Here is a 13,545-nt window from a genome sequence, read left to right on the forward strand (position 1 = left end):
GCCAAGTCTGACGCTGCGCCGCAGCCGCTTGATAGCCGTTTCGCGTGGTTCCTGAAGAGCCGTGCTGCGAATGTGCGAGGAGCAGTGACTGGACTGGAGTGGACTGGGCTGGGTTGGATGGGACTGGAGTGGCGTAGATTGGATTGAATTGGATTGGATTGCTGAACCTTAGCTTATGCTACGTATATCCTGGCATAGCCAAGCTAAGCCACAGCTGAATTTTTACTATTTACATTTGGGTTAAAAGAGCTTCGCAGCTTTCTGCGTTCCTTTCCCAACTTTTTTTTTTTTTTTGAAACTGGGGCACCGGTTAGCTCATGTGTTGAGGAAAATACTGATGGGGTTAGCCACAAGTTACAAGGCGCAGCTATTAGCAGATATTTAAATAAGGGCAACGAAGAGACCCGGAACTTAGTCGGTGGCTGTTATTACAATGTTATCCTTTTTTTAGTTAGTTTTGCTACATAAAAAGCTGTTTCAAATTAACGTACCATGTTGATACTGTTGAGTAAAACAGGTGTTAGAAAGAGGGCTGAAACTACGCCAAGATAAAAGTCACAATTTTTGCCAACGTCAGCCGGAGGAACCATTTTAGTTTTATTTTTCCTTTTAAATCTACGTGTCATTACAGGAAAAGCAGTGGTTATTTTCGCGCTTATTACTGGCGTCCACATCTCTATTAAAAAGGCCATACAAAAAAACTACAACGGGATGTACGGGTTGAATCACTGTTCTTCGCAGTAATCTTGCTTCTCTTGTTTTTACACCACTTGAGACTTGAAATAAACTATGAGCTGCCTTTGAAACTGAAGTAATTATATTACACCTCAAATTAGCACCGAACCTAAGGATCGCACTAGGCAACCCGATTTTGTTTGCTTCCAACATGATGACGAGCTTTGCTCTACGATATATTTCAGAGTACATTTCTCGTAATTATCACAACATTATCATTCCTACAGCTACTTCAGTATTAGCTTGTGAAATTACCCTAAAATTTCTCACACCTTGTCAAAAGTCACACAAAACGTCAAAAACCAAGATTTTTCCCGAAGCCCCCCGGCCTGGCGTCCGAAAACTAGTGCTAAAAATGAAATGGTTGCGTAGAGCCAGTTTTTTTTTTACATTAGTACACATGTTTACATATTCTTGCGGGCCGATCGGGAGGGTGGAAGAAATCAGCAGTTAACACTTTGGCAGGCAAACTCTTATCACCTTGTTTATCGCCAGACATTTCACCAAGGTGCAGCAAACACGTTTGATATTGCCAAAATCCAGATTGATGCCTGCAATTCTACAATTACCCATAGGTCGAAATTTTTGTTCTCTCTATATACCTGCACCATTGAAAATCCTTAAAGTACTATTTGCAGGTCTACTTTACCTATTGCCGCTTTTGAGAAAGCACAACAGAAGTTTTGCTTTCCAATATACTTTCCAGGACTGAAGGGAGCCCAACCGCATTTCGGGTAGCCCGAACGAACTATGATGAGATTGGTAGTGCGGATAAATTATCAACGACGTTCTGATTGAACCCTTTTTTACAATGGGCCAGCTGAAACTAAGGTATGAGTGAAACACTTCATAAAAATGCGAAACCATGACGCAATGGTCGTGCCATGAAAAGCAAAGCGAGAAGGTGCAGAAAAGTTATCGCGTATATCACGTACATCGCGAAGAAGTTTCTACTCCTTTCAGAAGTACTTACAGAATGGTTAGTCGCTGCATTACAGGAAAGTCTTCTTTTTGTAGGCTGGTGAATGAGTTCCCAGAGATGTCCCTGTGAATAAAAAATCCCGCGTTTACCTAAAAAATCCTGTCGGGAGGGTGTTTCTTTTGTTTGGAGAATATTCTTGTGATTACCATGAATAGCCTTCACAAGCGTTGATAGAGTGGTATGTAGACACAAATTCAGTGCATGTGTAACACCCATCGAAGACACATTTAACAGAATAGTGCTGAGTATCGGCGAAAACACCCTTGAACAGAACCGCAGTTTCAAGCATTGTTGAACAGAAAGATTGCAGCCTATACAAAAAATCGCCATCAACTCACAATAAGGCGCCGCTCTAGTAGCTTATTTACCTTTTACACTTCGCCTAAGCGCATTTGAATAATTGATTATGAAGTTTAACGCGCCGACGCTACACAGGCGAGAAGGCGCGCCGTAGTGGTGGGCTCCGGATTAATTTTGGCCACCTGGGGATCTTCAACCGGTGCCGAAATCTCGAACACATGGGCGTTATCACTTGTCGCTTCCACCAGAGAAGCTTCATGATACGCTGGTTACGCTTCCATGCGGCGGTAACAACCATTTTGAAAGCCACTGAGCACCTACAACACAAGATTTTTACGAGATGCTGAAGAACCACCGTTGTGCTACAGCTCACCCAATTTTTTACGTGCCTTTGCTGCTGCATATGGATGCCGACCAGGTGGCCTATCTTATCGACGTTTTCATTATTCACAACTGCAAACTTCCTGTTATTTTTTGTCATTTGTTCTGTGGGGCCATGTTGAGGCCGATAATGCTCCACGCGTCTTCTTAGCATTCCTCTTGTCAAACAATTCGCGGGGATCTTTACTGGGTGCCCTAAGCTTTTATCATGTTTCTCAACATCACGTTCTTCTTTTTTTTCGGAAGGTGCACGGCAACGCTCTTGGGTCCCTCAGGGCTTATGTTGCACCACTCCATCTCCGTTACCCTGGTCAATGAAATTTCTGTTTACTTTTTATCTGGCTATTTTAACGCCCGTAATTATGTAGAGACGTTCAGAAGCATGCATGTATACCCAATGTCCATCCACTGCCTTTATTTTGGGAGTTTGAGTAACCTGGCGTTCTCGTAGATACGTGACCTCTTACGATTCTTTTATTCCACGAGAGTATATCCTTAAATGGTTCGTACAAAGAAAAATCATCTTCTGTCGGCCGGTTTCCGAGCTAGTAGAAACAATAAATCGTGTTCGTAGAAAGCCATCTTCTATTTCAGTAATACCCCGTTAGAATTCAACATAGGGGGGAATTTAGAGAACCTTTCGCGATTGATCGTCGCATAGACGTTACCTTCCCGCGACGTAACTCACCTGAAATATGCCTTCAGTGGCAAGAAATATTTATGCAATCCCGGCACTACACACGTTTGCACACAAACAAACTGATGCAAGCGTGCTGAAATGCAGCCATTAGGCAATATCATTGGCTTGACGGTTTTTGGAACCGCATCCCTCTAGCCGCCATCATGTTTGACAGTTCTGCTGCAAGTACGCGCGCCATATTTATGGTTAATTTAGGTGACGCATTCAATGTTCCAGTTCCAATTGATGTTGTGCGAGTCGGCGCATTAAGGTTTACCATTGCACCCCTGGAAGGAATCCAAAGGAAACTAATTACGCAGTTTTTGTGGACGCAAGAAGTGTGCAAACGCACTCATTCAACCGCAGCTGAACAAATTGCGCAGCTCGCCACGTAAGAACGGAGCTCACGGAGTGAATTGCACAATAATCTCGTCGGTCCCTCGAAGGAACTTCCGAGTTCATAAACTCGTATTCCAAATGAAAAAAATTAAAACCGTTCCACTCATTGTGAAGACTGTCGGAAGTGAAGAGCCGTAATTCGCCATAATGGGCTGTAGCACCATTTTCTGCTCACTGCTACTACCCAATGCATTTAAAATTTCCCGCCTTCGCAGGGCTTGTACGCCCCCTGCCTGAAACTGCGCCAGCGGCAGTTCTGTTCTTTTTGTGCTTCCTTTTTGTCCCACACGTACCGGCGATTGCACTGCCACTTTTGTTTGCTTACTATCGCAAAAACTATTCCAATGAGTGTTCCTAGCTAAATGAACGCGGCCGCTGCCGGTTAGTTACGTATATTTTCCCCCAAACACACTTAAAGCTTTCCTTGCGCAAAACAGGGAGATGTATGACAAGCGCCTGCAGTTCACCAATTTCGAACGCTTATGACTATATATCAACCGCTTAGCTTTCGGAGCCTTTGCGATACGGCGTGACGACGAAACGCCGTGTCGCTATATTTGAGTCCAGCGAGCTCGCTACGACGACAAGGCGAGTTCCTAGAGGGCTTAGCACTTGAAAGGTACAAATGGCGCTGAAGATACCAGTTTCGCTCTGGGCTTTACGCTAGACAACACGTACACCATGAATTAAAACGGGAAAATTTGTTCATCTTGTCAAAAGCAGCCTAATAAAATAGATTTAAGATCATCATACAGGTTTATTGAGACTTTTGTGCACATTTTACAAGGATTTCCGGACGAGGTATTGTCTATGGGGCGGAAGTAATGCGGGTAAATGATTTAAAAACAGCTATTTTCTCCGCGGTCTCATATCTATATGCAGCGGGAGATATCAATTTGCATAAACCGATCAGTAGAAAAAATTTATTCTTGCCACGAAGGGGAACAGCCAGATGTTCACATCCTTCTCTTTCACAGACTTTTCTTTAGTTTTTCTAGGAGGTTAATTAAACTGCTGAGAATGTTTTATGCATGCTCTCATGCACATATGCATTCAAATGGACACAGTGTTCATCTTTAAAACTTCAAAGTTCATATAACTTCCGAACAAACTCCTTGGAATGTATTTGCATATTCATTATACAATTCTTCCAGCTCTTGGAGGCGGTGTTCTGAATGGGTGCGTCGAAAGGAGCAGAAGAGTAAATATCACAAGCACGCTTCGTGACACATGTAAACATCAGGGGAGGAACGTATGTCAGCCGAAGTTCGGAACAAGTCTCCTCTCGCTATTTATAAACACGTGCTACGAAATTATTCATGCATGATGTATGTAACAGCACATTTTTTGACGTTTAGCCATGATATTACTTTGCAAAATACGAGCGCCCACCACCTCACACAAGGAGGAACCTTTTTAATTAGGGGGGGGGGGGAGGAGGTGTACTCAACTGTAATTTTACGACTACAAAACAAAGCTGCACCGCTTTCTCAGGAAATTAGCAGTAAACGAAAATTTGGTCCCGGTCCAGGGTTCGAACCCGGGACTACCGCCAATCTAGGGCAGTCGCTCTACCAATTGAGCTCACCAGGAGGGTAGCCGTTTGTAGCGTGAGAGCAAATTGATCAACAACTCTAGCGAAAGAAAGGTGTTAATCTACCAGATTTAAGGGAAATCACCAACATGGCTTAAGTTCTATCACAGAAACTTCCTCCACCTTGATGAGTTTCCCTAAATCTGGTCGATTAGTGAACAGAACTGAAATTGAAACGTTCTCTTAACTTTACACCTAATGAGCAGGCATATATTGCTCAGCAGGATTGACCAGAGGAATCAAAGTGAAGTACTCACAAGTCCGTGGCGTTGTGTGGCACGGTGTCTGGCAACGCTCGGAGTCCGGTGTTTTCACAGAAGAAGCTCTGCCCCTTCGAACAACGGCAGCCGGGGTGAACCCAGTCTGAAAAGGTTGAAGGTGCATAGCAAATTACGGCATCGCTAGCCCCACTGCTGTCACAAGCAGTTTCTACTTCAGTCGCCAAATCTTGATTTAAGCTTTCTCCCAAGCAGCGTCTACATGTCGCCTACTATCTTTAGATATCCTGTATGTTAGTTGACTTACACAAAGAAAAGGATGTAGAGAAGTTTTCTTGGGTGAGAAAACAACCGTTTAGCGAAGCCCAAGGGCTGGCAACTTGTGCCGGTATGAAAGTAGCAACACTTCAGCCTCCACAATACGTCGCGAATGGCCTGATTCGGACTACTAACAGTTCGGTACAGTTTGGAATCTGCTCTCGCTTCTGCTAACCAGGTTGTATACTTTTTGGAGCTGCGTTGGGGCGATGGCACCACACGGTAAACGCTGACAAGCTTTTAAAGCAGAGCAGGTATAGGCTGGGTCAGGCGCAAAACTACGTCTCGACGGAAAGCGCGTCGACGAATTTGACAGCAAAGCCTACTTTCTGGTGAATGCTCTATAGCTCTCTATCCAAAGTACTTGTCTTTTGAGAAAAAAAGTATACTGATATTGACCACTCGGACAATTCTAGCATCGCACAGCGTTTCATTTACTGCTCGTAGCTTGTTGAAGTGAAGTTCTACATGTTGCGGAATTCCCGGCTCCTGTCTATACACGTCTGTTCCATCTACGGAGGAAATATGGTTATGAAGAAGGGCTGCAACTCTTGTTTTATCAAAACTATCCCCCCCAAAATTACCTGTAAATTAGCGACTAAGAATACTGAAATATTTTGACTAGTTTTATTTGTAATTCATATATATTTAGCTCGCAGTGACTTTGTATATAATGCGCGATTCCGGCCTACTGTCAATACATAGCTTTGACGGGAAGAAAAAAAAGCCCCACGTCTGTCCACTAAAATAAACCTCCAGTCGTTCCAACTCCCTTAGGTTCATTCTCTAAAAGGTAGGCTCAATCAGGCAACATAAACAAAGTTTTGTTTCGTACACTCCCTAGATTGCGGCCCGGAATCAGCGAAGCCACACAGAGCTCCGCTGGTCATCCGCCTTTTCAGAGTAGAATGACGCTGTTTTTTTGGGAACTAAGACAAACTGCAACACTTGGACCATTACAATAAGAAGCAGTGTAGATGAGTGGTGGCTCTCAACGTAATGAAACGTTTTTGGCTATGCTTACTGCCATTCAACTCCTTCAATTCAACAACCCCTAATACATGCAATGGCGTGTTTCTCTGACCAGAGAGTGCCGTAAGAGATAAATCCTTAACTGCACTGGAGTCTGGAGTGTTTCCCTTCGGAGAGTGGCTACACAAGAAAAAGGATAGAGAAAAAAATTCGGCCAATTCTGTCCTGCTGCTATTGTGGTCACGCTATTTTAGACTATTGTGGTCCTGCTGCATCGTGTGTAGTATTCATGGCTGAATCGTCTACATCGTCCTTTTTTGCTGAGTGAGCAGGTAGAGCTGAGGGGATATCTGAGGTTTAAACCAGCCATACGGAGTTATACGTTTGGTTTTTGTTGTAAACAAAACAGAACAGAACAGAACAGGACAAGACAATGACACAAAAGACGTGCGCTAAGAGCACACCGGTTTTTTGTTTTTTTTTGTCTGTTATATTTTTAATTATTTTTAACTAGGGTGTTTAGTTGTCCTGTAGTAAATCGAGCATAACTTTCAAAATATTATGTCTCTTTTGTTTACTTTGTGGAGTGCTGTCCTAAATCTGACCAAACACCAAGCAGTATACCTATATGAACCCAGACACCAGTGGAAAGATTTGGCCGGTAGGTACTTTGTGTTTACTATTATCATGGAAGCGTATGGATTGTGTCAGTATTATTTACCCTACCAAAAAGAGCACGTAAGAGTAATTGGTTGAAAGCGCCGCAAAACCCGTTAGTTAACCCATTGAAAGCACCGAAAAACCCCTTAGTTAACCCAGAATGCGAGGCAATAACAAAAGTGGAAGAGTTTTTGGAGAGCAAGCGCTTCTTTTTTCCTCAAGGACTTTCCAAAAACCTGAAATGTATCAACAAATCTTCAGAAGCGCGTTAAGATTTTAGATATACAGAAATTTTTGCTGTATACACATGTCATAACTAATTCACACGGTCAATACATCTCGCTCCTTTTCGTCCTCCGTGCGTTCTTTGCTGGCTTAAACGACGCCCTCAGCCCAAACACGGCTATGGGCCATCTCGCGCTGCCTTCCATCAAAACCAGCATCAAGAGACACTTTGATGAATATTGCAAGGCATACGCGACCTTTGTGTGCGTCACGGCACCCTAAGGTTTTAAGCGACGGTATTCGATTGGCAGATGGCCGGACTGCTGCCAAACGCATCAGCTGTGGGTGGACAATTCCCGGAAGTAATGCGCAGCGCATGACGCTGAATGTCAGCCCCGCAGCCGCCACCCTCATGCAACTTTTAAGCAAGTGCGCCAGAGCTGTATCGCGCTCTCTTCCACGGCCACACCACACAAATTCTGAAGAAGGCGCCATTGATCCCGTAATGGCCATGTGGTACAGCGTATGGCTGTCGGTGTAGTGAGTCAGGTGGGGCACCAATTACAACGAGTGCCCCGGAAGGAGCATCTATTTTACTCGTACAGAGGCCACATATTTTGGCCTTGTGCGTCTTCCATGGCCGCGAAAAAATACAATGGGGCGGTCTCGGCAACCGGTGCCGTAAAAAAAACCTACGCCCTTTTGATACACACAGCTCCACTAAATGAAAAAGCTTTCTTTCTCTTCCCACGTGACCTCCTTTGCTAGAATACCTAAATAAGCAAAGAAGGGGTAGCCTTCAATGAACAAGAACCAAGAAATGAACTGTTACATACATACAAGGCTTAGTAGGTCGGATGAAATCCGAACCGCACACGCACACGCGCTCACGCAAGCCCACGCACACGCATACACGCACGCACGAAAAGTCTTGGGCCGAAATTGCCAAACAGCTATCGCTTTCACAAAATTTTACTTGGAAAGCATATTGACGTAGTCTGTGTATACATACTTCTCAAAGAATAAGAAATCTCGTGTCTAGATGTGCCATATTGAAAAGGTGGTACCGATGGCATGTCGCAGGTGGCAAAACCGCGCCCGTATATTTGAACGGTATGAGACTGAACTTTTTTTCTGCTATAAACTGAAAATTACCCCGGCACAAAAGTAAGCAATGCAAACTTACCGCATTTGCCTGACTTTTTCTCGCGATCTTCATCAGGTCTTTTTTGGAAGTAGTCCTCGAGGAAATTTTTCAGATTCTTGTCCCCTGCATGAACATGTGATAACAGAAAGAAGAGTAAACATTTTGATCTTCCAAGCCTACATTTCATGGACCAAAAGCATTCACGCGTACGCTAAAAAGCTTGAATGAAATTACTCCCAGTCTCATGGCCCCTCTCACTGTCGGATAACTTTACGCATTCACACGTTCCCCACGAACAAGTACACGCTTATGACAAACTATCATGCAACGAATACCGCCACATATTGAACGCCAGAAGGCAGTGTTACAAAGTTACGTGGCAAACACGTTACGCTGCAGGAAATGAAGTAGAAGTTACGATCAGGGCTAAATATTTGCTTCACAAACGGGAGGCATAGCACGGTGGGAACCAAACACCTTTTCCAAACACAAGTCGCAAACTCTTCCGCTGGGTTGCGGACGCCGACAATGAACCCCTCGAGATTGAGCGGCGTGTCCAGCCCGCACGGTTGGGCGCACACACAGATCGTTAACGCATTCTCGCAGATTTTCTGACGCTCTTCCCGACCATAGAAACGTTGGCGCTCAAGGCACGCCCCTTCTTCATCGGACGTGCTCATCGGTCTCGCGATCTTGTTAGCGCTACAAGAAACACGCTGGGCAGACTAAACTAAGGTTTACTTGAGCGAGCACTTGCCACCGCAAGCAAGCGGCCTCCGCACGTAACGGGTGAAAGCCGAAAAAGGGAAGGCGTGGCGCTACCGTCAGCGAGGTAACGTGGTCATGTACCTGTTGCAACTACTGATTGCGCCCGTTTGCAAGACTTCAAAAGAGTGGTGTGGAAGAGCATGATATTGTTCTTACTCCTTACAGTAATCATGCAACATTTTCTTCAACGTTTTCTTAATCTTAACTGCATTCAGAACATAGTCAACAAACACATCCAGTACCTAAATGGCAAGGCGCAAAGTACATCAGCCAAAAAATTACTGATTTATGCCCTTCAGTAACTTGGAAACCAGCTCAAAAGATTTTTCTCTCTTTTCCTAAATTTGTCATTTTTCGAGCTCTCGAATTACGTCATTACAGCAATAGGGAGGCTATCGGCCGCTTCCTTTCAGCAATAAGCGCTTTTGGATAGCAACTTTAAAAATTGAGCCGCAAAAACAAAGCAGGAACGAAGGGCGTATCTGATGCGACTAGCAAATCACGGAGTGCCGCACGGTGCTGGCGATAACTAAAGCTTCCGCAGTGTTTCGAGGCGCGAAGAAAAGAGTGAAAGCATGTATTGGAAGCGTTCCAGAGTCCCGTTAAGTAAGTGTACAGTCTTTGTCAAAATTTTGTAAGCCACAGCGACCATGGCCGGAGCAGGTGAGCGGTCAAGCTGGGGCGCTGCGCTTGCCGCTGTCGGCTGGTTGCGCGGCTAAAGAGAGAGAGGGGGACTTTTGCTCTTGCTTTCATATTGTTCGAGGCGCAAAGTGCTGCGCGAAGTGCTGCGCGAAGTGCCAAGCTGGAGCGAAGTGTGCTTGATCTGTGAAACCGGCCGCGCACTGCATTTGTGCCAGTCACACTACGAACGCAAGAGCAAAAGTTACGCTCGCTCTCTTTAGCCGTGGAACCAGCAAACAAAGGCAAGCGCGCAGGCCAGTTCCCCCCCTCCCCCCCTTGGCCGCGCTTTTGCTCCAGCAACGGTCCCCACGGCCTAGAAAATTTTGACAAAGACTGCACCTTGAATAATTACCCAGACTAACTTTTTGCTTTTATTACACTGAAGGCGGGACTCCGAATAGCGGGGGCATAAAATACTTCAGAAAGACAAGGTTTACAATAACCTGCGCATTGATATAAATCAAACGTTGAGCACGTATTCCCTTTGCCATAATAGAATGGCTTCCTTGATTTCAATTTTAGGCTTCTCAACGCCGCTGCATCAAGGTAATTCCAGCCGGCGACATCTTCTTTTGGCGCGCCTAGGAATGGACAGGAGGTTTCTTGGCACATTCATTTGAAATAACTCCTGCATATATTACATTCGGAACAGAAATTTATCACAGCTGGGTTCAGCTATCTAAATAGAACTTTCGGGTCGCGCAGCTTTTCGTAAACTGGTTCCACTGCAATGCTTGTATTGCCTGAAGTTAAAATATTGTGATCACAGAAACTGCATGCACGTTGCAGGACACCCTTCAAGATGTACGATCTGAGACGCGCGCCTCCACGTCAGCATGTGCGCATGTACACGCGTATGATAAAATTGCTTAGTATGGCTCAATAGTACTGCTTGTTGCAGTGTTTGCACAAAAGCAGCTCCCTTTTACTAATAGGATATTTTTGTACACCGGTGAATGCTTTAGGTAAGCACGCTTTGCGCCTGAGTATCTATGAATAGACGCTTTGTTTTTGTGGCTACCTCTGAGTGTGTTCTGGAAGATATGCCAGGAGAGATGTCGTGGCCAAGGTTTCCTCCATAGTAATGCCAAAAATATTTGCAGTAACACTCGCCGTTGTGCCCCTCACAAAGTCACGTCCGTTACATAACGTTGCCTTAGTTCCTCTTCAGTCTTCAAACCGAAGACAGTTGATAAGGGGCGTCTAATCAGCTGTATACTCCAGTGATCGCTACTAATGTGTGAACTCGGGGATAAGCGCTGGTGCCCATTTGCTGACACAGTGTCCCCAACGCCCCTTCCTCTAACGAGAGCGACGGTTGAAACACCCAGCTTTCTCTTGAAAGATTCGGTCGCTCTCATTCGTGTTGTAGGGGTTCACAGAGTTTTCGGGATGAGACGGTCACCATCAGTAAGTCCAGGAAAACTTCGCTTTAAATCCAAAAGGCTTCGGCCGCGCCATAATGGCGCACTCCGATGGACGTCGGCTTAAAAACGCGAGGGACCCAGTTTTGATTCCTACCACGGCAAGCGTTTTTTAGTCCCGTGATGTGCCTTTCGTTATAATCACCATCATAATCGTTTTGTTTAACCTATTGTATAAAGTTGGCTTTCCTACGGCGCGTTTTCGTCACGGAGCGGTCGCCATGAGTGAGACATAGAAAACTTCGCTTTAAAAGAACCCTACCTACGCCTGACTCTCGCATTGCACAGAACCATCGGGTACGGGAACAGGCAGTGCTACGCTAGGAATCCTCCTGATCGTATTACAGAGAGCGTGTGCAGAAGACCGTTCTATTAAAGGTGGGCAGAAAAAGCTAGCCTAATTTATTTTTCATTAGCCCGTGATAAGCACGGGGGAAGGACGGCACAATTTCGCGAAACGAAGCACGACGTTGAGTGATGTTCAGGAGGTTTGCTCTTGTCGAGGATAATCAGGAAGCTCGACATAGGGGCAGCATCTCCGTGGTCATCGTCGCACTAATTGAATTCCGCTAATCGAATGTGCTGAAAGGCGGTAACGTCCACCTTGTTTGGTGCAGCAGCGGACACCCATGGTTTGCCGAAAGCGCGAAGTAGAAAGCTTCGAAGAGAAAGGCGGTCCGCCTATAACTCTGTAGCTTTATTGTGGAGGTATCTCTTCAGCAAACAGTGCACCACCTCTTATAATCTTGTTACGGGTGCGACAACACGAAGGCGACACAAACTGTTGTAATGTTAACAAGACCAAAATGATGGACACCAGCTCCCTTCTTGTATACAGCATAGCTAGGACCAACCGGTTCTTTCGTGAATGGGCATGGTGGTATGTGGTACTATTAACTCCACGCCTTACAATATGGCCAGTCTGCTAACATTTTCTTTTAAAATAGGATTACAATAAAAATGATCAGCGTATACAGCACGGGAGTTCAGAACCTTCGCGGAAGAAGGGCGGGTTTGGTGGCTTCCTTATACGACGGCACCATCCGTGCTCTTGCTAGGGCAATGGGAATGCTATATTCCAATTGCTACCTAGGACAATTGGAATATATATATTTGCTTTTGCATACTAACCCCTCTTAAGCCCATAACAGTTATCAAAATATTGGGAATAAAACTGAGAGCGAAAATGTTTACACCACACATTGTAAAGGCGCTCCTCAGATTTTGTTCTTGATGCACCAAAGCATTCACATTCAATAAAACATGGCAGAACGACGAACATAAAAAAATACAAACCATAGCAGGGTGATTTCGTAATCATGGAAGTGACAACTTCGCACTGTGAAGGAATTTTTCCCGCAAAGCTCAACTACAAATTTGCATATCATAGCTAAATGTTCACAGACCGAGTCTGCGGGACAAAAAATCCACCAGATGCATTGCCACACACGTGACACTGCCTTTTAAAATCTATTCAAGCATTGTCGAGACCGTGAAGGGAGCGTTTCTGTAGTTGATATCGTTGGGCTGTGTGGGTGAGATGTTCTCTTTACTAATTTATCACGTATGGAGCTCTGGATTTATTTTTAGAGAGGCGCATCTCCCGTCGGGAGGCATTATAGCGAAAGCGTGGCAATTCTATTGAATGAAAAGCAGTCTTGGCCGTAGGAATCTATTTCAACGAGTGCGAAAATGGGGCTGTGAGAGACAGCACACTGCCAATTAAGTCAATTTTGTCGCCCACTGCTCCAACATTTTATCACGCAGCACTTAAGCGCGAACTCATGTGGTTTCATTGCACGGGCGTCCCTCGTCGTAACCGAGAGAACGAAGAGGACAGGGAAGAAAAACGAAATAGAACGAGCATAAATCCGGAGGAGGATAGAAGGGCAAAAGTGTGAGGGGAACGGCGGTATGCCGAGACGGCGCCAGACATTCTCTCCGGGCGGTGCGCTACGCGATAACCGTGAGAACGAGGATGTCACCGAAGATAAAGCGAGCGCGTAAACTGAGGATGAAAGTATGGCGAAAGACGCCATACATTTCTCTTTCCCTATGGAGA

General features: G+C 45.1%; 1 protein-coding gene across 1 annotated transcript in view; it reads right to left on the reverse strand.

The window, feature by feature from the left end:
- The window catches only part of LOC144153815 (uncharacterized), a 309,530-nt gene that overhangs the window by 113,713 nt on the left and 182,272 nt on the right, over positions 1-13,545 (reverse strand). The window contains exons 4-6 of the mRNA XM_077685544.1: positions 8,650-8,733; positions 5,328-5,433; positions 1,709-1,780 (exon numbers count right to left, since the gene is read on the reverse strand). Of these exons, the coding sequence (XP_077541670.1) occupies positions 1,709-1,780; positions 5,328-5,433; positions 8,650-8,733 (262 nt within the window). The remainder of the gene's footprint in view (positions 1-1,708; positions 1,781-5,327; positions 5,434-8,649; positions 8,734-13,545) is intronic.

The sequence above is a fragment of the Haemaphysalis longicornis genome, unplaced genomic scaffold (genome assembly GCF_048455015.1).
Source record: "Haemaphysalis longicornis isolate Haplotype H1 unplaced genomic scaffold, Haemaphysalis longicornis Haplotype H1 scaffold_9, whole genome shotgun sequence".
NCBI lineage: Eukaryota > Metazoa > Arthropoda > Arachnida > Ixodida > Ixodidae > Haemaphysalis > Haemaphysalis longicornis.